At 39.4% G+C, this 19,829-nt stretch overlaps 1 protein-coding gene across 2 annotated transcripts in view; it reads left to right on the top strand.

Moving 5' to 3' along the window:
* Window positions 1–161: 161 nt before the first annotated feature.
* LOC121857140 (DNA-directed RNA polymerase II subunit RPB4-like) overlaps window positions 162–19,829 on the top strand; it is a 90,507-nt gene continuing 70,839 nt past the window's right edge. Inside the window, exons 1-3 of one of the 2 annotated variants that reach the window (XM_042353030.1) lie at window positions 162–310; window positions 3,532–3,635; window positions 10,940–11,112. In XM_042353030.1, the coding sequence (XP_042208964.1) occupies window positions 244–310; window positions 3,532–3,635; window positions 10,940–11,112 (344 nt within the window). In that variant the 5' untranslated portion in view covers window positions 162–243. The remainder of the gene's footprint in view (window positions 311–3,531; window positions 3,636–10,939; window positions 11,113–19,829) is intronic. The other variant, XM_042353029.1, reaches the window with a different exon arrangement.

The raw sequence follows: 19,829 nt of genomic DNA, 5'->3' as shown, positions 1-19,829 counted from the left end.
CTCATACAGTATAGTGATATATATATATGATTTTTCAAATATATATGATACGATCAATTATTTGTAATTAATATATTTATTTTATGATTCATATTTTATAAATTTATACGAATAGTTTCATTAAGTCTTACCTACTGAAAAAAATAAAAATAAATATAAGCTCGTTGTTGCCATTGTTGTTATGAAGCAGTAATAGAGTTGTTCAGTGGTCACCTGTTATTCCTGAAGAAGACGACCGTTATCATGGCAGAGCAACAGTCGACTGGTGATACAACAGAAGAGGACGCCACTGAACTCCAGTTTCCTAAAGGTAAGATAATACAATACATTAGAAGTGATGAAGGTCGTGGGTGAGACTCACTAACAGGCTCATTGTTTACTTATACTGTTTTACTTTTATCCTCTTCACCACTGATCGGCTCTTTAGCTGCTTAGTGGATCGGTCACATCTCTGTTACACACTGTTGGCAAGTACTGGGCATGCACCGGCTCCTGAATGTACCTGAACCTGCTCCAGTGTTGGTCAAGAGCTCACACTCGGTGTCGTCACAACACTTTCTGGTAGATTGTTCCAAGAGTTCACAACTCTCACTCCGAAAAAGTTTGCCCTCACAGTTTTCTGGACTTGCGGCTTCTTCAATCTTGAGCTGTGACCCCTTGTGGGGCGAGCGTCCGCCAGCTCCAAGTGTGCAGAGTTTGTTCTGGGCATGTGTAGTTCGATCTGTATTCCTGTAGCAGCTGGCTAACTCCAGATGTTCATAGGATGATAGTAAGTAATAGAAACGATAAGACAATATAGAATCGGTAAAATTATCGTTTCGGTCATCCAGCGATTTTTAGGATTTTAAGTTTTGAAATCAGTAATTTAGACAATTCTAAGACTCCTTTCATCTATGGCATTTCGGTGAATTTATAGTCTTGCACCGGTCTTTCTTTCGCTGTTATTAATATGTATTTCTTAATGTTTAGACAATTCTAAGACATTTTTCTTCTTTGATATTTTGGTAATTATATAGGACTAACCGGCGAGCGAAATTGATTGAAAACAATTATAAAAATGCCGGATTTTCATTGTTATATTATAGTAGACACTGTTGTAGTTTGTGGAAATATGTTAAAAAAGAGTTATTTTAAAAATAAACGTTATTTAACATGTGGCGGTCAATTTTCACTAATGCACCGGTCTCTGTTTGTCTATTAAAAATAAGTTTTTCCGGTGTTATTTGATGAGTTTCAAACGAATTTGATATTCATTTCAGCTGGAAATCAATAGTTTTTGACATCCCCCCCCATCAATCTTAACAAAAATATATTTTTTTCTCAAGTAAATCACAAATAAAAACCCCAACAAACCTAACCTGACCTAACCTAACACTATTTTTCTGATGAAACTCTGCAATTGACATAAAATAATCTCTATCACAATGTTGGCACAGCTCGTTCCACCTGTTCAGCCATATCTGGTTATTCTGGTACTGAAAATCAAATCTCCACTCCCTATGCACCCACACATTGTTCATTGGTGAAGACAAAAAACTCTTGCCCAATTATAAGTCTCCTATTGCTATAGCCAATAAGAAACTCCCACACCACCCCCCACACATGCGCTGTAGACGCTTAAGAAGCCAACACGGTGGTAAGGGGCACTGCGTGATGGGTGGTCAGACCTTTTCTGTGAGACATAAACAACAAATGGCGACACTTGTGACTGAGCGATCCTCTTGGTCCGAACATAAACAAAGAGTAGAGGACAACACGCTCTGACAGCAGCTGATTTATCGGAAAAATATTTACAGTAAATAATTAATTTCTTTGCATACAAAGCTCGTTAAAGTGAGCTTCATGTGATCTGCTTTGACCGCTCGGGGGACAGTTCAAATTTCTTGGGAGATTTACACATGTGCAAATATTTCATCAAGAAGTACAGGCTGGTATTCACTTGTGTTATGCCTCCCTCGTGACCTAAATGCCAAAAACACGCAAAAATAACAAGAGGAGACAAACTTTTTTTTTCTGCCATTGGTTAAATAAGGTAAGCTTTTTATAGGATTAGGACTTTATTAATGGAAAGGTTATGTCAGGTTTTCTAAGGTTTGTTTTGTGTTTCTCTTTGTGTGTGTTTTAACTCCACATTCTCCTTTATCTTCAAAGTCCTGCCCACTACTGTCCTGTATACAGTCTCTCCTCGACTTACGACGGGGTTCCAGACCGACGACCAGGCCGTAAGTCGAATTGGTCATAAGTCGAAAAGGCGAAAATAATACATAGAAAATATAAAATGGGTGTCTCTTTTTCTTCTCGGCACCACGGGAACTCTCACTTTTACGCTTGCCAGCCATTTTAAAGGGAATTACAAACGAAAATTTTGTCAGTACACAGAGCGATCGCTAACGTCAGGACTCGAAAATACGTAATTTGAAAAATATTTTATACGACTGCGGCGGTCGTATGTCCGGGTGGTCGTAAGTCGAGGAGTACCTGTACTGTACTATGCAAATCATGGTCGTTTCTCCATTACCGTCAAACAATAGAAATAAAAAAAAAGGTAACTCTTTCAAATCACCATAATAAAAAAATCTATTGTTATGAAATGTCCAATATGGCAAAAAATTAATCTTAACCAAATTATTACATCTTCTAGTATTTAAAACTGTACCTGTTATCTTAATAAAAATTTCATATAATTAATATCTCCATTAGCTGGAATCTCTCAAACCTGGAACTATCCGATAACCAGAATTGAAATTTTCTCAGAAAATCATTTCCAAAGCTGGAATCTTCTGGAAAATTCTGGCTTTTGGAACGATTTTCTGGGAAATTCTGAGAAAATTTTACTAATACCCAGAAAATTACGGGTATGGGAGATTTTTAATTTTTTGGGGGGTTTGCAAGATGAAAATCGGTCACATTTTCTGGAAATTGCGTGAAAAACTTTCCGGTACCCGAAAAATTCCAAGGATGGGGTAGATTTTCCCGTGTTCGAGAGATGATGTGTCGCACAATTTCTGGAACTTCCAAAATCATTTTGACTTTACGTATCTGTAAAATTCCAGGGATGAGGGATTTTTTCCGGTTTTGAGAGTCGTGTCGTTACCCAGAAATCTCTCATTCCCGGAAGTGTTCTGCACCAATTATTGTTCTGGCTAATAGAGGTATCACTATGGTGGGTGAACAGATATTAAGTAAGGAATAGTGAATTTTATTTAATTTTAAATTAAAATTATCTATTTACTTCAATCAGACATACAAAAAACTATTATCCTACTAAGAATTTGCAACCGTTATTGTGCCACCTCATCTGACTTAGAGGGGTCTTACTTATGTTCTCAATTTTGTTTTCTATTACTTATGTGCTTAACAATGTCTTAGATGTCATCATAGTGCAGTAAGCTTTGAAGTAGATTTTTTCTTCATACAAACATATTTCTAATTATATAATAGAGGCTAATGGGAAGATTACATGACAGTGGTTAGTCCATGCTTGTCTCTTTGGCTTTAAAAGTATACAGTATAAATATTTTTTAATTGCAGAATTTGAAAAAGCCGAGACGCTGCTAATCTCTGAAGTACACATGCTGCTGGAGCACCGTAAGCAGACCAATGAAAATGCCGAGGAAGAGCAGGAATTAAATGAGGTAAGAGTATGCTATACAATATATATGACCTTGTCATTGAAGAGGACTGGTATATATTTTTGTATATATTTTTTCATACAGTAGGTATGCCCCTACAGTATACAGAGTACAGTATCTGAAACTGACTTTAGTGAACACCAGCCACCCACTGGACTGGAATACAAAGGGATTGAAGGACCAGCTTATAAGGCAGTTGTTCAGAACCTGAAAGCTAATTCCCTATAGGAACATCGTTATTTTGGGGGGTAAGGATCTGAACTGCCTTACACATCCCAATTTTACTATGATTTCACCTGTAAAGAAGATATGTATGTATACAGTTGACTGTCATTATTTATACCATACAGTGATATCTCCGTTAGCTGGAACAATTGGTGCAGAGCACTTTCGGGAAGAAGAGATTTCCAGGTAAAGAGACGACTCTCTCAAAGCAGGAAAAAATCTCTCAGCTCCGGAATTTTCTAGCTAACGGAAAATTTTTCTCAAAGTTCCAGATATTGCCCATTACATCATCTCTGAAACCCGGAAAAAATCCCTCATCCCTGGAATTATCCGGGTAACAGAAAATTTTCTCGGAATTTCCAGAAAATGCTCCTGATTATCATCTCTCAAATCCGGAAAAAAAATCCCCCATCTCTGGAATTTTCCAGGAAAATATCAATTCCGGCTACCAGCGAGTTCCGGGTTTGAGGAATTTCGGCTAACGGAGGTACAGTATTACTGTATTTGCCAGTGTATAAGATGGTGTTCTCCGCTCCCCTCACACACAAAAAAAGCCCCCAAAGTATGGCATTAAGAACTGTGATGGTTGGTTGGCTGTGTGAAATATCTGTATCTCAAGCCATACATTTAGTAAAAAATATAAGATGCATTTATCAGCACATTCCTTTAAAAATCTTATTATTGATTGGTGAGGTAGCAGCATCTTATGGGAGCATCTGGTAAGTTCACAGTGTATTGTGAGTTTGAAGTCAGCAGGAAACTTGAAAACATTTACAGTATCAGCAGCTACTGTATATCATAATACTGGACTGTACTGTATAAAGACTGGAGCCATTTAAGGGTAGTTAATTTGAGTTAAATTTAAGTGTTTCCTTTCAAACTCACCAATTGCTGAAATTACAATTGCCCTGTTAGTGTTAATCAATGTAAACAAAGATGGACACCCACTCTACCACACCCTGGCCATTTCACTAAGCTCTCAGATATGTAACATTAATGTTTTGTTGTACAGCATACTGGTAAGTTTTAATATTTAATGGTAAATACCATACTGTTCACTGTACTGCTGTTTCATTCATTAAAATGATCTGATTGTTATTACTGTATTCATTTTGTTCTGATTATTAGCGGTATTCCCAGTCATTACACCATCCTGACTGATTGGGAGTGATGTCATGTATTGTTATTAAAAAACACTTACAGGTCCAAAGGCAGTCCCCATGGATTGGATTCCCTATTGGAATCATTGACAGTCCTTATGGATATAGTGTACCTGTATAAACTTTTTCACCCTCCAAATTTTTATATACAGTATTGAGATAGATTATACATGTATAGAATATACTATACCTGTACCGTATTCATAACTGATAGAAAATGAATTTTTTATATAAAAAGTCTTGTTTTCATATATATTTAAAGATTTTCAGTTATTTACAAGAGTTAGATAATCTCAGCTGATCATGAGCCTGCAGCCATGCATCAAGAAACACTGCACCACCAATACTCGAATCTGCAGGCAGTGTTTTAGATAAGAAACTGGCAGGATGAAACTCTGGGCAAGTTTCTTTATGCCATTTGCCTCTGTCCACCCCACAGTGGTTTGCCAGTGCGGTTGGCAAGTTGTCCGGTCTTTTTGGATTATTCCTTGACACTGAGTCATGCAGCTCGTTAACTCAGGGTGTGGTTGTTGTGTTGGCGACAGTTTCTACACCTTAAACAAATTCACGCCTGGGTGGCCCTCAGGCCAGCCATCCTCAAACATGAGGGGCAGCCACAATTATATTATAACACCATGGTTATGCACTTATCAGTTTTGAATGTTTACATCTGTATTTGTTTAATATGTTCGATACAAACTGGTAAATATAACAAAAAGTCTGGGTCATGATAAAGAAAGGAAATGGCTATTTAATCTGGAATTCCTGGCTGTGCAGACTGGAGGGGGATGTTAAGTTAGGTTGGAAGTTTCATGCACGTATCCTGTTATGTGAGAGTCGTTAGGTTCGGTCCCTTAGGTTTACACGAGTACTGTACACTGTAGTTGGTGCCGGCCCATGTTGGCTATTACCGAAAACTTAAGAAAAATATCTAGTAATACATCAGGAAACTTTTCAATAAAAATATTGTTCTTTTACATAAAATTTTCATTATGGTAGGTATATATAATTGTAAGTTATGATAGCTTTGGTTTATTTTACTTTTGCTTTTATCCTCTTCACCACTGATCGGCTTGTTAGCCGCTTGGGCGATTGGTCATGTCTCTGTCATTCACTGTTGGCAAGTACTAGTCATGTACCGACTCTTTGTTACGCACTGTTGGCAGGTACTGGGCATGTACCGGCTCCTGAATGTACCTGAATCTGCTCCAGTGTTGGTCAAGTCTGGTCTTGAAAGAGCTCACACTCAGTGCCGTCACAACACTCTCTGGTAGATTGTTCCAAGAGTTCACAACTCGCACTCCGAAAAAGTTGCCCTCACAGTTTTCTGGACTTGCGGCTTCTTCAATCTTGATCTGTGACCCCTTGTGAGGCGAGAGTTCGCCAGCTCCAAGTAAGGACACTCGAGAGAGTAGTGCCCCTTGAGATGCTTATACACCTCAATTAGGTCACCCCTTGCCCATCTGTAGTATAAGCTAGGCAATTTCAGGGGCTCCAATCTCTCGGGTAGCTGAGGTGCCGAAGTGCAGGCACCAGTCTGACGGCCCTCCTTTGAACATTTTCAACCAACTGACAGTCCCTAGCATATCTCGGGGACCAAACGGGGTGACAGTACTCCAGATGGGGAAGCACTTCACTCTTGAATATCGTTACGAGGGACGGACAGTCTAGATATCTGAACGACCTTCTTATAAGACCCAATAATTTATTTGCCTGATTTACCTTCTTCTCGCAATGGCCCGAAAACTTCATTTTATTTGCAATCCTACTCCCAAAAATATAAGTTAAAATTTTTTTCTTTGTACACAAGAATAATGTATTTCTACACATTCTAAATCATATTTCCTCTAAAGCAGCCTTTCGTTGAATATGTTTTAAGGCCATTACCCTACATGTTAATACAGTATTACCATAACACCTACTTTTATTAACAGAAAAGTGATATTGTCACAATATATCATAACACCTTTCTGTCATATGCGAAATCATTGTGATTGTTTACATCCAGCCGCTTGGTAGCCAGAATTATAAAGGTTCACATTCCGCGGTGCGTGTACCCCTTTACGCGGAGAGCGGCTGGCGAGCCGCGCCATTTTTGGATCCAAACCTCCCGCCATGTTGTGTAAGCGGCGCGAGCAGGGTGCGCACAAGGTCGCCCAGTCATCAACACATTACCGAGTTCTTCACCCGCCACCCACCACAGCCGGCCCAAGTCAGTGATAGTGATAATGATAGTGAGGATATGGACTTTGAGGGGTTTGACAAAGAGGCCCTGCAAGCCTCTGTGGTGGATAGTGATACAATTGATACAAGTGATACAGGTGAGGGCCAATAATCTGCCCTCTGCCTCGGAACCAACCCCCCATCCTCGTGTGCCCAACCATCTTTTCTACTAATGTAAGTGTTAAAAAACCTAATACTATTGATATTTCTCTTAATTATTAATTGTGTGTGCTTACCATCATAAAATTAAGAAGTTATTTTTACTACAACGTAGGTATTGTGTCTGAAAAAGTGGTGTTTGGGGGTCGGCCTGGTCTCTATTTCAATTAATCCCTTGTGTTATGTTGTTCACTTTACGCGGGCCGCCGTGGGTTGAATTAACCGCGTAAAGTGAGGGTTCACTGTATAACCTCTCTATACCAAAATAATTGGTGAGCAGCAAGTTAGGTATAGGGAGTTTTTTGGTATAAAACGAATCCAAAAAACTCGTAGAATATCAAACTTTGTTTGGTATATATGAAAAGTTTCATTATTTTTAGTTTGACAAATTGTTGCAGTGCCAGATTTTTTGGGTTATACATAATAGTACAATACAGTACATAAAAAAATACAGTAACAGAAAGATATTGTACAAAAAGTTGTTCTGTATTGCATAAACAGCTCCTTCCGTGGCTGGCTGGTGAGCTGGTCAGCTGTTAGTTTATGTAAACATATCTCCAGGAATTTAATACAACATAATAAATCATCTGGGGTTGAGTGTGGGATTTTTTGGAGGGGAGAAACGGATTACTGAACTATAATTTACAATACTATTTTATTAAACCGGCACAAAATGAACTTATTAATATGAGAATTAAGGTGACTGGAGGGGGGAATTTTCTGCTCATTTTATAGTTTTATATTATATTCTCTTTGTTTCTTTGTCACATTTGAGCATGTACAGTACTGTACTACGGTATTATATTTGAGGCATTTGGGGGGGGGGGGGTTCGCTAAACAGAGTACAGGACTGCAAAGTGAATTTGATCAGAATAGAAAGGTACTGCTAGAATATGAGGAGTGGTTTGGTATACAGTACTGTATAGAGTATGTAGTGAATTTCAGTATACACTACAGTATAGAAGTTAAGTTTAGAGAGGTACAGTATAGTAATGCAGTACCTTTTCTGTATACTGTACAGTAGCTAAAAGAGGTATCTGTGCTTAGTGTGTGTGAAACAATATGAGACCATGGATAATAGGTATTGGGATATGCGTGTTGTCTCCTTATACTATGTTATAGTAATCACTTAACCGTTTATTTTATTCCTATATGCCAACTCATCCACTGTGTTGGATACCGAATGGCGGTGGGTGAAGACACACATTCCCCCCCCCCCCAGACATCATGAGTTGTATGTATAATTTCAGAAGTCATCAGACTCACCCTGCCAGATACTTTTTTCAGCTACTGTACTTGTCTTTAAATATATTATAAATTACATATGTAAAACCAAAAAAACATAATTGCTTAATGCCATTCACAATTTAATGTAAGAGGGGACCGGTGGTAGAAGCGGTACCGTTCTTGCCTCGCAAGCAAGATATCACGGGTTCGATTCCCGGGCCGGTGGAAGTTGTTTGGACTTACTTCCTAGCCCCCATTAGTCCCTGTTCACCTAGCAGTAAAGTAGGTACCTGTTGTAAGTCGAAAGTTGCAAATTCGTATTCAAGGAGTTGTTGGAGCTTCCAATAACTTGATGACATAAACCACTGACTCTTCAGGCTTCTACGCCCTTAACTCGTGAGACATAAAGGCAAGCATGAACTTAGCATGCTTTCCTGTTGGGCACTGTAAACGCTTCTGCGCTTCACCTTACACAAAGATGTAGGGGGGTGCCCAATAAAAAAAAAAATTAATGTAAGGTATTACAGTATTTGATACACCTTTTCACAGAACAATAATCTACGAGGAAGGGTTTGCTATACCTGTAGTCATAGATACCAACCCAACCAATACAAGACTGGGAATGCTTTTAACATTACAAAATGTAAGTCTGCACGTGGGATACAACAACCCTAATTACAACTCCTCTATGAATAAATCTTTCTTGGAAACATTTGATAAGGAAAATGACCTACCAGTAGGTATTGTAATGGATCAATCACTGAAGATGGTACAACAAGTGGAGGTAGTATTTAAAATAGCCAATTGAAATTTAGGAATTATAAGCTGTACCATCAAATACAAAGATAAGAAAATGCTCCTTCAACTTTATGAGTCTCTTGTACAGTCAGCCAAAGATACAGCGACCCCACCCTGGGTCTCGTACTCGCAATTTTACCAGGCAATACAGTACTGTACTTGGTAAAGTAACACTGTATGTAAAGGTGATTGTGATTGGTGGATCTATTCTCTGCTATATCACTGTCAAGATAAATATTAAACAAACCAAAGGTAGAATTTTCATAATAAACTATTCATCATTAATTTAGACCTTGAGAAGTTTCCAAATGTTCGTATACAGTATTTACATAAATAATGAAGGAAATTTGATGTGAGAATCTTGTGGCAGTTGTGGTTGTAGTTGAGTTTCCATTGCATTAATATAATTTTCTTCATTATTTAGGCAACTATATGAACATTTGAATGCTTCGGGGCCATAGTTAAGGTCAAAATCAATGTTATTACAGTAGATAATAAGTGATAGAATACGGAGCAGTAGGTATGCTACGAGATCACAACACTTAGAGAGCAGTAGCGGGAGATCTGATGCTGTGTGGAGGAATACATTAGACCGCGGAGGGATAAAGACACCGCGTTTATCTGTGGTTACATAAAACTAAATACTACGGTTGGTGAAATGGAATACAGAGTGAAAACTGTATACCGTACTGTACATGGAATCCATGGATGGGAAGCCCATGATTGGCGAGGGTCTTCTGTATACAGTATTTATTTAAAATGATCTTAATAGAATTATAAAAGGTGAAACACAACACCTTAAGAAACATCAACAGCATTAGAAGAGCCTGTGTCTGGTCTTTGTGAATGAGAGGAAAACCTTGAATGAACTTGTGAAGGGTGTAGGTCACAGCATTACAGGGTAGTAAAATGAACTATAAAAAAACTGAACTCTTAATGAGCTCTAGAATATTGTGCTTTATTTGTTTGCTATCTTTGGCTAAATGTGGCATGATGATCCTTCTACTGTATCATGTTATTTTTTTATGGTTATGCTAATATGTGCTGCATACTATAATTATTAATTTGTGATAATAAAATACTGTAATTTTTAAGTACTACTGTACTTTATAATTCTTATACCGTGTAATGCTTTCTTTATCAGAATCTTATGATATAGTAAATGTAATATTTTACATGTCCTAGGGGGGTTTTTGTCCTACACTCTGTTAAAACTTAACCCTAAGAACAATCAGCTTAAAACAAAGTCAGCTATCTTGAAGCTTTGCTGTAACTTATAATATCATGTATTTCAATCAACATGTAAGGTAATATGGCACAGTGTATAAGTACTGTAATGGTGATTAAGTTTCGTGTATCCATGGAAAGCCTTGGCTTCAGCTTCATGACTTAAAATGGCTGGCTTCAGCCTTATGACTTTCTAATGGCTTCAACTTTGAAGCCAGAGGCTTGGCTTTGGTCCCAATGTTAAGAGTAGTATTTGATTTCATACTGGAATGAATGATACATTTTCAGAGGTTCGTGAAGACTCTAAACTACTGTGAACGATTCACAAAGTTCAAGAATAGAGCAACAATAAAAGCTATTCGTGAATTGCTGAATCAGAAGAAGTTACATAAATTTGAGTTAGCAGCACTAGCAAATCTGTGTCCTGAAACACCAGAGGAAGCAAAGGCACTAATTCCAAGGTAAGAATAAATTGTCTCCTGTTTTTTATCTCGGTAGGTAGTAGGCAGCTATCGAACAGGGAGATACTACTGCTTGGGAAAATATTGGAAGCATAATGTGTTGTCTAATGGTAGACCCTGCTGCCATTTGGCATCACAAATATTGTGACCAAGTCCCAGGTTGCTCATCTGTCTTTCTGCCTCATTTACACACAATTGCAGGGTCTTAATTATCTCACTTACTTTTGACTACACAACATATATAACAGTTCTCACTCTTGACCTGTTCTATTCTTTCTATTCTTATATTCTCCTATGATATCAGCTGACAATAATATTAAAGTGGGGTCTTCTCGGATGGGTCCCATTGGTCGGGAAGGTTGTGGACCCCAGGGCTGACCTGATCATCATCAAACTACTGGGGCCTCAACTGATGTCACTGCGTTTACTGGAGGATAAGCTTTTTTCAAACATTAGCGGCCTAAGATCCAATTTTTCTTCTGTGGAGCACCATCTATTGACCTCTTCCCCCGACTTCTTTCTACTATCCGAACTTCAACTGACCAAAGCAGCTTCACCAAAATCTTTTCAATTCTCCAACTACAACCTTTACACCTCTTTCCATTCTAAAGGAGGTGTATGCGCCTACTGCAACTCATGTACACCTATAACTCGACTCACGGATCTTGAATCTTCTCTCTATGATGCCACCTGGCTCAAAATATCTCTACCAACTGCCTGTACGACTATTTTTTTTGTTTCTTATATTGTTCTCCCAACTCTACCAACTACTGGGTATTTGGAACTATTTGACTATCTCACTTCTTGCCATGAGTCATTGCTATCCTCACACCCCAACACCGATATCCTCTACCTAGGGTATTTCAATGTACAGTCAGCCAAATATCCAGTGACCCCACCCTGGGTCTCTTGCAATTTTACCTGGCAATACTTGGTAAAGGAAGGCTGTATGTAAAGGTGATTGTGATTGGTGGATCTATTTTCGGCTGTATCACTGTCAAGATAAATATTAAACAATCCAAAGGTAGAATTTTTATAATAATAAACTATTCATTATTATTTAAGATCAAGAGAAATTTCCAAATGTTCGAATATTTGCTTAAATAATGAGGAAAATTTGATCTGAGTATCTTGTGGCAGCCCTCGTTGTAGTTGAGTTGCCAATTCATTAATATATTTTCTTTATTATTTAAGTAAATATACGAACATTTGGAAACTTCTTTTGATCTTAAATAATAATGAATAGTTTATTATTATAAAAATTCTACCTTTGTACATAGGTAAAAATGTAAACCCCCCCCCGGTCCACAAATCTTTTCGCGGATTCGGCAATTCGCTGCCATTTTGAGAACCCAATCCCCTCGAATTTGGGTGGCCGTACTCTACATGTTCATGCATTGCATCATATACAGTCAACCCTCGCTTTACGCGGTCCCACATTCCGCGTTTCCACATTTACGCGGTACCCTGCCGAAACAGGAATGCTCACATTCCGCGGTGCGTGTACCCCTTTACGCGGAGAGCGGCTGGCGAGCCGCGCCATTTTTGGATTCAAACCTCCCGCCATCCACCATGTTGTGTAAGCTGCGCGAGCATGGTGCACACAAGGTCGCCCAGTCATCAAAACATTACCGAGTTCTTCACCCGCCACCCACCACAGCTGGCCCGTCAGTGATAGTGATAATTATAGTGAAGATATGGACTTTGAGGGATTTGACAAAGAGGCCCTGCAAGCCTCTATGGTGGATAGTGATACAATTGATACAGGTGAGGGCCAATAATCTGCCCTCTGCCTCGGAACCAACCGCCCATCCCCTTGTGCCCAGCCATCTTTTCTACTAATGTAAGTGTTAGAAAACCTAATATTATTGATATTTCTCTTAATTATTAATTGATTGTGCATACCATCATCAAGTTAAGATAATAATTTTACTACAACATAGTTGTGTGTCGTCAAAAAGTGGAGTTTGGGGGTCGGCCCGGACTCTATTTCAATTAATCCCATATGTTATGTTATTCACTTTACGCGTTCCTCACTTTCCGCGGCACCCTGTGGGTTACATTAGCTGCGTAAAGTGAGGGTTGGCTGTACTCTATTTCTCATTGGCTAAGTATTTCTTGTTTTTTGTTCTGTTCTTCTATTCTTTAACTCTTACGCCCCAGGCTTGGGTGCCGCCGGCCATACCCCCAACTCGGGGTAAAACGAGAAAAATCTACTTTTTCAAAAATAATTTTTAACCTTTATAAATGATAAAACAATTAAAAAGATGCAAGAAAAACTATACATTGTCCCTCTATATTCTTCCGTGGCACCTCAGTGACAAAGACAAATAAGGGGAAAGTTTTTTTTTCATCGAGCTCTCGCTGTCACTACGCACTTAGGGGTCATTTTCCCGCTTGCCTTTGTGTCTGAGTTGGCCAGTAATGCATTTATTTACTGATCATAATACTTATTTCTTATAAATAATTCATTTAGACTTTATTTTATTTGCCTTACTCTTAAGAAGTTCTCAGCGCCACACACACAGTCTGTCGTCAGGCTTTATGTTTGGGAGACCATGTAGGTCATACAAATAATTATCGGAATAATAATTCCACAAATACATTTATAGCATAATCATAGCATTATTATCTAGTCATACTAAACTAAAATAAAACAACACAACTTTTAGTAATATTACTTTGATACAACATGATACAAGGTACAAACAATGAAAATAATCAAAGTAAGTTATTTACCAAGAAGCGTCCCTCTGACTGCACATAAGAGGGAGGGAGATAAGAGGGCTAATTTTAGTCTGTCTTTGTGTCCGAAGTGGCCAATAATGCATATATTTACTGATCATAATACTTATCTCCGATAAATAATTCATTTATAATTTAATTTTTGTATTATTTTACATAAAAAGTGCTTGGCGACACACAGCAGTCTGTCACCAGCTCTCTGGCTGTCTTTGTGTTTGGTATAGCAAGTAATACATAAAATAATAATAATTCCACAAATAAATACATTTATAACATAATCATAGCATTATTTTCCAGTAATACTACACTACTTTTAGCAATAATACTTTAATACAACATGATAAAATGGACAAGCAATGAAAGTGAAACAAACAAAAGTAGGTAATTATGTTCAGGAAGCTTCCCTGTGGTTGAGGTGTGGCGTGACAGGTAAATAGTCACAAGGGAACCTGATAACCTGCGCTGGGCATTTAAACAGTGGCGGGAAAAGGCGCGCGTTCTGGAACGTCACCCAGGGTGCACCAGTCAGATGTTCTGGAATGCCACCCGGGGCCTGAGGGTTAATATTTTATTGACCAAAGATGAATGACATCATACACCCAGTCCTCGCTTAACGTTGTCCCAGACAACATTGTTTCATTATAACGTTGCTATTCTTTAGATACCCATGATTCCGACAACGTTGTTTTATGACCCGACCGATTCGTTATAACGTTGCCACCCAACACGGACTGCTTTGTATGGCGCACCACCCTCTCTCATCTTGGCGCACTACTTTCTCTCGCAGAGCGTCACAGCATCCCCAAGCGTTTTCTCCCAGTCTTTGTTAAGCTTCCACAGCGTATGTGCGTGCTTAAGTGTTTTTGCTATAAATACTGTAACCATTCGAAATGGCTCCCAAGTGCTAGTGATACTAGTGTTGTGAAGAAGCAATGCAAGACCATTAACCTTCCTACAAAAGTGGAGGTTTTAAACCGCTTTGAGACAGATGAACGTGCTGTGGACATTGGTGTAGCGTTAGGCCTAACCCCCCACAACAGTGCATACTATCCAGACCAGGACAGACAATATTAAGGCTAGTGCTGGAAGTTATGTACAGTATATGTAATGTATTTCATGGAGAAAATGGAGGCTGGGGAACATAACTAGCGTATTTTATCTATTTCTTATGGGGAAAATTGATTCCGTTAACGTTGTGTTTTAGAAGAACGTAACCACGACGTAAAGCGAGGAGTGGGTGTACGACTCTATCCACTTGATCCACCCTCCTCTGCTGCCACTGGTGGGGGAGGGGCTAAGCATTTTTCAATATACAGTACACTAAGTTTCTAAAATCATTTTACACTTTCTGATGATCATAATTTATTCTATAACCCATGCCATATTTTATAGTTGTATAGGCAACTCGGTATTTGTTTACTATTTCTTAAAATAAATCAGCAAAGCAACCACCTATGTGTATCATAAATGGACAGCTTCTAATTTCACATTATCACTTTGTCCAGGATATTGTGAAATTAGAAGCCGTCAGCGTAGAGCAACAAAGATGATACCTTCATTACGTAACAAACTCTGTGAAGAGAGGTTGGAGGAATTAGACTTGTTTTCATTGAAGAAGCGTCGACTCCGTGGTTGATGAATTGAATGTTTTAAAATATTCAAAGGATTCACCAACATTGACACAAACAAACTACAGTACAACGTATTTATACTTGATGATAACTCTCGTACGAAAAGTAATGGGATGAAGCTAAGATGCCGACATGTACAATTAGACTACAAAGTATTTTTCACTAATGACATTGTTAGAGTAGAATAAGCTTCCAGCTTCAATTATTCAAAGCAATACGATTAACATTTTCATAAAGCACCTTGATCACTACTTCTCTGACAGAGATATTTGCACCCCCCCCCCTTTTTTTTAAGGACAGACCACCTTGACTGGACCTTACGGGTCTGTGTGTTCCAATGTAAATCTTTGTGTTTCTCAACAGATACATCATACATCTTTTTTCTTTGCTTGTAGAAGCTTCCGTCTGTTTCTATTTTCTCCTAATGTGATTGGCTCAAGTCATATGATACCAGTGCTTGGTATTTTCCCTAAGATCTTGGTATTTTGGCCTATGCCTTCGGATTGAGTACAGCTCCTCCCCGACTTATGACCGACTCGACTTACGACCTGCATCAGTCGTACCAAAATTTGGTCAAATTACGTATTTTCGAGTCCTAAAGTCAGTACATTGTACACAGACAAAATTTTCGTTTGTAATTCACTTTAAAATGGCTGGCAAGCTTAAAAGTGAGTGTTTTGTGATGCTGAGAAGAAAAAGAGACCCCCATTTTAGATTTTCTATGTATTATTTAAGCATGTCCGACTTACGACCTGGATGTCGGTCCCTAACCCCGTCGTAAGTCGGGGAGGAGCTGTATTGTTTATGAAAATATAGGTACAAGTATTCTTGGCATATTTAGGTTCATCATAATATTTAACTTTATTACAGTACCCTGTACGTACTACAAAGTAATACCACTCATAACTTGCAATTACTTGCAACTCATTTAAGGGACAACACACGATACACGAATGGTTCTTGTATCTCGTGACGACCCGTCTCGACTCCGTACTACTGCAACCATACTAGTCTCTTTTTAGTGAGGGGGAAGTGAGGACACACAGGTTTATCACTGGCAATACCTACACTTGCCTTCAGTAGTTGTATGGATTAGCCTTGCCCATTTAGTGATTTTCTTTCATCATACTCCTGACTCTACGCTATGGTTAGGTTTGATAATATTGAGATTATTTTTTTTATTCCTGTATAAGCATCTTATTGCAGGAGCAAAAATCATCTGAGGTTAGCTAGATTCAAGGGAAATCAAGAAATTCAGTGAAGTTCATGAGGTATTGTTTTTGTCTGCCAACCCAAGTACTGGCACATATGAATCGTACCAGGTTGTTAAGTATCATTTGAAAACTTTGAATAAATCTGCACTCCAGTATTTTTCAAGGGAAGACATAAGTACAGCCCAGTGGACCCTATAATGTGTAGGAACATAAAACTCTCCAGCAATAACTATAGAGGCATGTTAAAGCAGAAGAGGTTGCAGCAGGAAAAAAATTAGAGGAAATTTTTGTTAAGCAGTTAGAATAAAAAAAACCAAAGTGTGAAGAAATGGCTAAAAGTCAAGGAAGAACAGAGAGGTCTTCCAGCAACAAAAACAGAAGTGTTAACTCTCCCTGAAAAAAATAGTTGATGCAATTAAAACTAAGAATAAAACAAAACCAAATGAGTGAATATTACATAGGAAAGAAAATTATATATTTTGTTTGTATATATCATGAAACAGGCTTATTTTTATTATTTTAGTACTACATGCTATTGAAACCCCAGTTGCTGGTGCATTAGATAAATCCCTTTGTTAAGTACAGTATTAAATTTTTAATTATCACAATACAGTGCAAAAAAAGCTTACCTTTTAGTTTATCTTCTCTCACTAGTGGTGGACAATTAAAAATATTAAAGAAATTCAAGTTTAGTAACAACTAGATTTTTAAGGAATTATTAAGAATATATGCATGAAAAATATTGTTGCAATAAACATACAATAGTACCCCGCTTAACGTGGTCAATAAAACCCACAGGGTACCGTGTTAAGTGAAAACCTCGCTAAGTGAACAACAGAACATATGGGATTAATTCCAATAGAAGCTGGCCCGACCCCCAAACTCCACTTTTTGACGACACATAACTATGTTGTAGTAAAAATTTTATCGTAACTTTATGATGGTATGAAAAAACAAGTAATATAGAAGAGGTTAGGTTAGGAAAAATATAGGTTAACATAGGAAAAGTAAAGGTTAGGTTAGGAAAACTAAAAGTTAGGTGGAACACTTACGTTAGTAGAAGAGATGGGTCGGCGTACAGGGATGGAGGCTGGTTCCGAGGCAGAGGGCAGGCTACTGGCCCTCAGGTGAGTCACCATCACTGTCACCCACACTTGTTATGGCCTCCCTGACAAATCCCTCAAAGTCATCTTCACTGTCTCTACCTCTGTCACTATCACTGGCTTGGGCTGGCTGTGGTGGGTTGCGAGCGAAGAACTCGGTTATGCTTTATTGACGGCTGGTGTTTATGTTGTCTTGATACACCGTGATGTACGGCTCCATAGCCTGCACCAGCCGGGTATGGAAGACTTCATAGCGGTCATCGTCATTGTCGCCAAGGAAGGACTTCAATTTCTCTGCACACTCCATGGCACCCTTAATATCACTATGAGTTAAACTGTGTTCTTCGGAGAATGACGCACCTTCTTCCTCCTCTTCACTGACGTGATCTTCCAACATCTCGTCGGCAGTCACTTCAGGATCTCTGATCACCTCCAGGATGTCTTCGTTGGTGGTCTCGGAGAAGCCTGGAACTGTAATATTGAGCGCAGCTTCTCTGGCAAGGTCCACTGCTACTGCAACAGTCTGAACCTCACCAGTCACAGGTTCACTCCTCCTCTTACCTGGTATGCCATGCAACACATGTTTCCATGCGTGACGAATCGTAGCAATAGACAGCAGATCCCATGCCTCCACCAAGAAGTCTACAGCTTGTTTGACGTTAAACTTCTTCCAAAATTGTTTGACGAGAACTTCTTGAGTCGCCACTCTTGTTCCTTGTCCTCGTCGCTTTTACTCTCGCTGTAGGTGTCACCCAGCTTACGCAACTCATCCTTGGTGTTGGTAGAGTCGTTCAGGAGCTTGAACTTCTTTGCAGAGTACGCAGCTTTCACATTGCAGATCAACTCCTGGTCCATGGGCTGGATTAATGACGTAGTGTTGGGAGGAAGGAAGACCACTTTTACGTTGGGGTGACGATCCATAAGTGCAGGCGAGTGTCCAGGTGCGTTGTCAAGGAGCAACAAAATGTTGAATGGAACATTCTGTTGCTCGCATAATTTCTTCACGTCAGGAACAAAACAGTCGTCAAACCAGAAGAGGGACAGAGAAGAGGACATCCACGCCTTACGTGCGGTTAGCCAGTGGACATTAAGCTTGTTCATGTCCATATTCTTGTAGGCGTGCGGCTTGTGGGCTGTGTGAATCACCGATAACTTTGGTTTACAGGTACCGGAGGCATTGGTGGTAAACAGGACGGTGATGCGTTTCTTCTGCATCTTCCGGCCCCGAATCTTGCTGGCATTCTTTACAACAAAGGTCTTGGACGGTAACTTTTTCCAGAAAAGACCAGATTCGTCCATGTTAAACACCTGGTCGTTGGTGTACTGTCCTTCCTCCATAATCTCACGTAAGAACGGAGGAAAATCTCTAGCTGCCACACGGTCAGCACTCGCTTCCTCACCACCAATGTTGATGTTGGTGATCTTGTTCCTCTTCTTAAACCTATGCAGCCAACCAGATGAAGCATTGAAGGGTTTGGGCTCTGCAATTCCCAGCTTACGTGACACTGCTGCGTATAGCTCACGTGCGTACTCCTGCACTGAGCGCGTGTCCACCGCCATGTTGCGTCGCGCCTGACGAATCAAATAACTCACCAGCAAATTTTCCACTTTTGCCAGCACTCTGTTCTGGCAATACCTGATCGTTGAAGCACCTGCAGACTTTGTGATTTTCATGTGCTCTTTGATCTTGGCTGCATCCTTCTTGATAGTGTGAATCGTAGATTCGTTGACGCCATGCTGGCGCGCGAGATCAACTTGCCGTGTTCCTTTCTCCAAATCTTGAATGATCTGGTACTTCACTTCGTAGCTTAGACCACGGCGTGTCTTCTTGGGCTTAGGGTGGCTGGGTCCAGGTAAGGAAAGGTCTCTCTCTGGTGGCGGTGGTGGTCCAGCGGAAGCAATTTCACAGAACAATGGGTTCACGTATACACGGAGCGGCCTGGAGGGATGAAACTGCCGCGGCTAGGTCAAGCGTCGTCTTTCCTCCCTCCCTCCCTCCCCCGGGTGGACACGTCATAATACTT

This window comes from Homarus americanus, unplaced genomic scaffold, assembly GCF_018991925.1.
Source record: "Homarus americanus isolate GMGI-L3 unplaced genomic scaffold, GMGI_Hamer_2.0 scaffold20465, whole genome shotgun sequence".
In the NCBI taxonomy this organism is placed as follows: domain Eukaryota; kingdom Metazoa; phylum Arthropoda; class Malacostraca; order Decapoda; family Nephropidae; genus Homarus; species Homarus americanus.
This window is presented reverse-complemented; position numbering and strand designations above follow the sequence as displayed.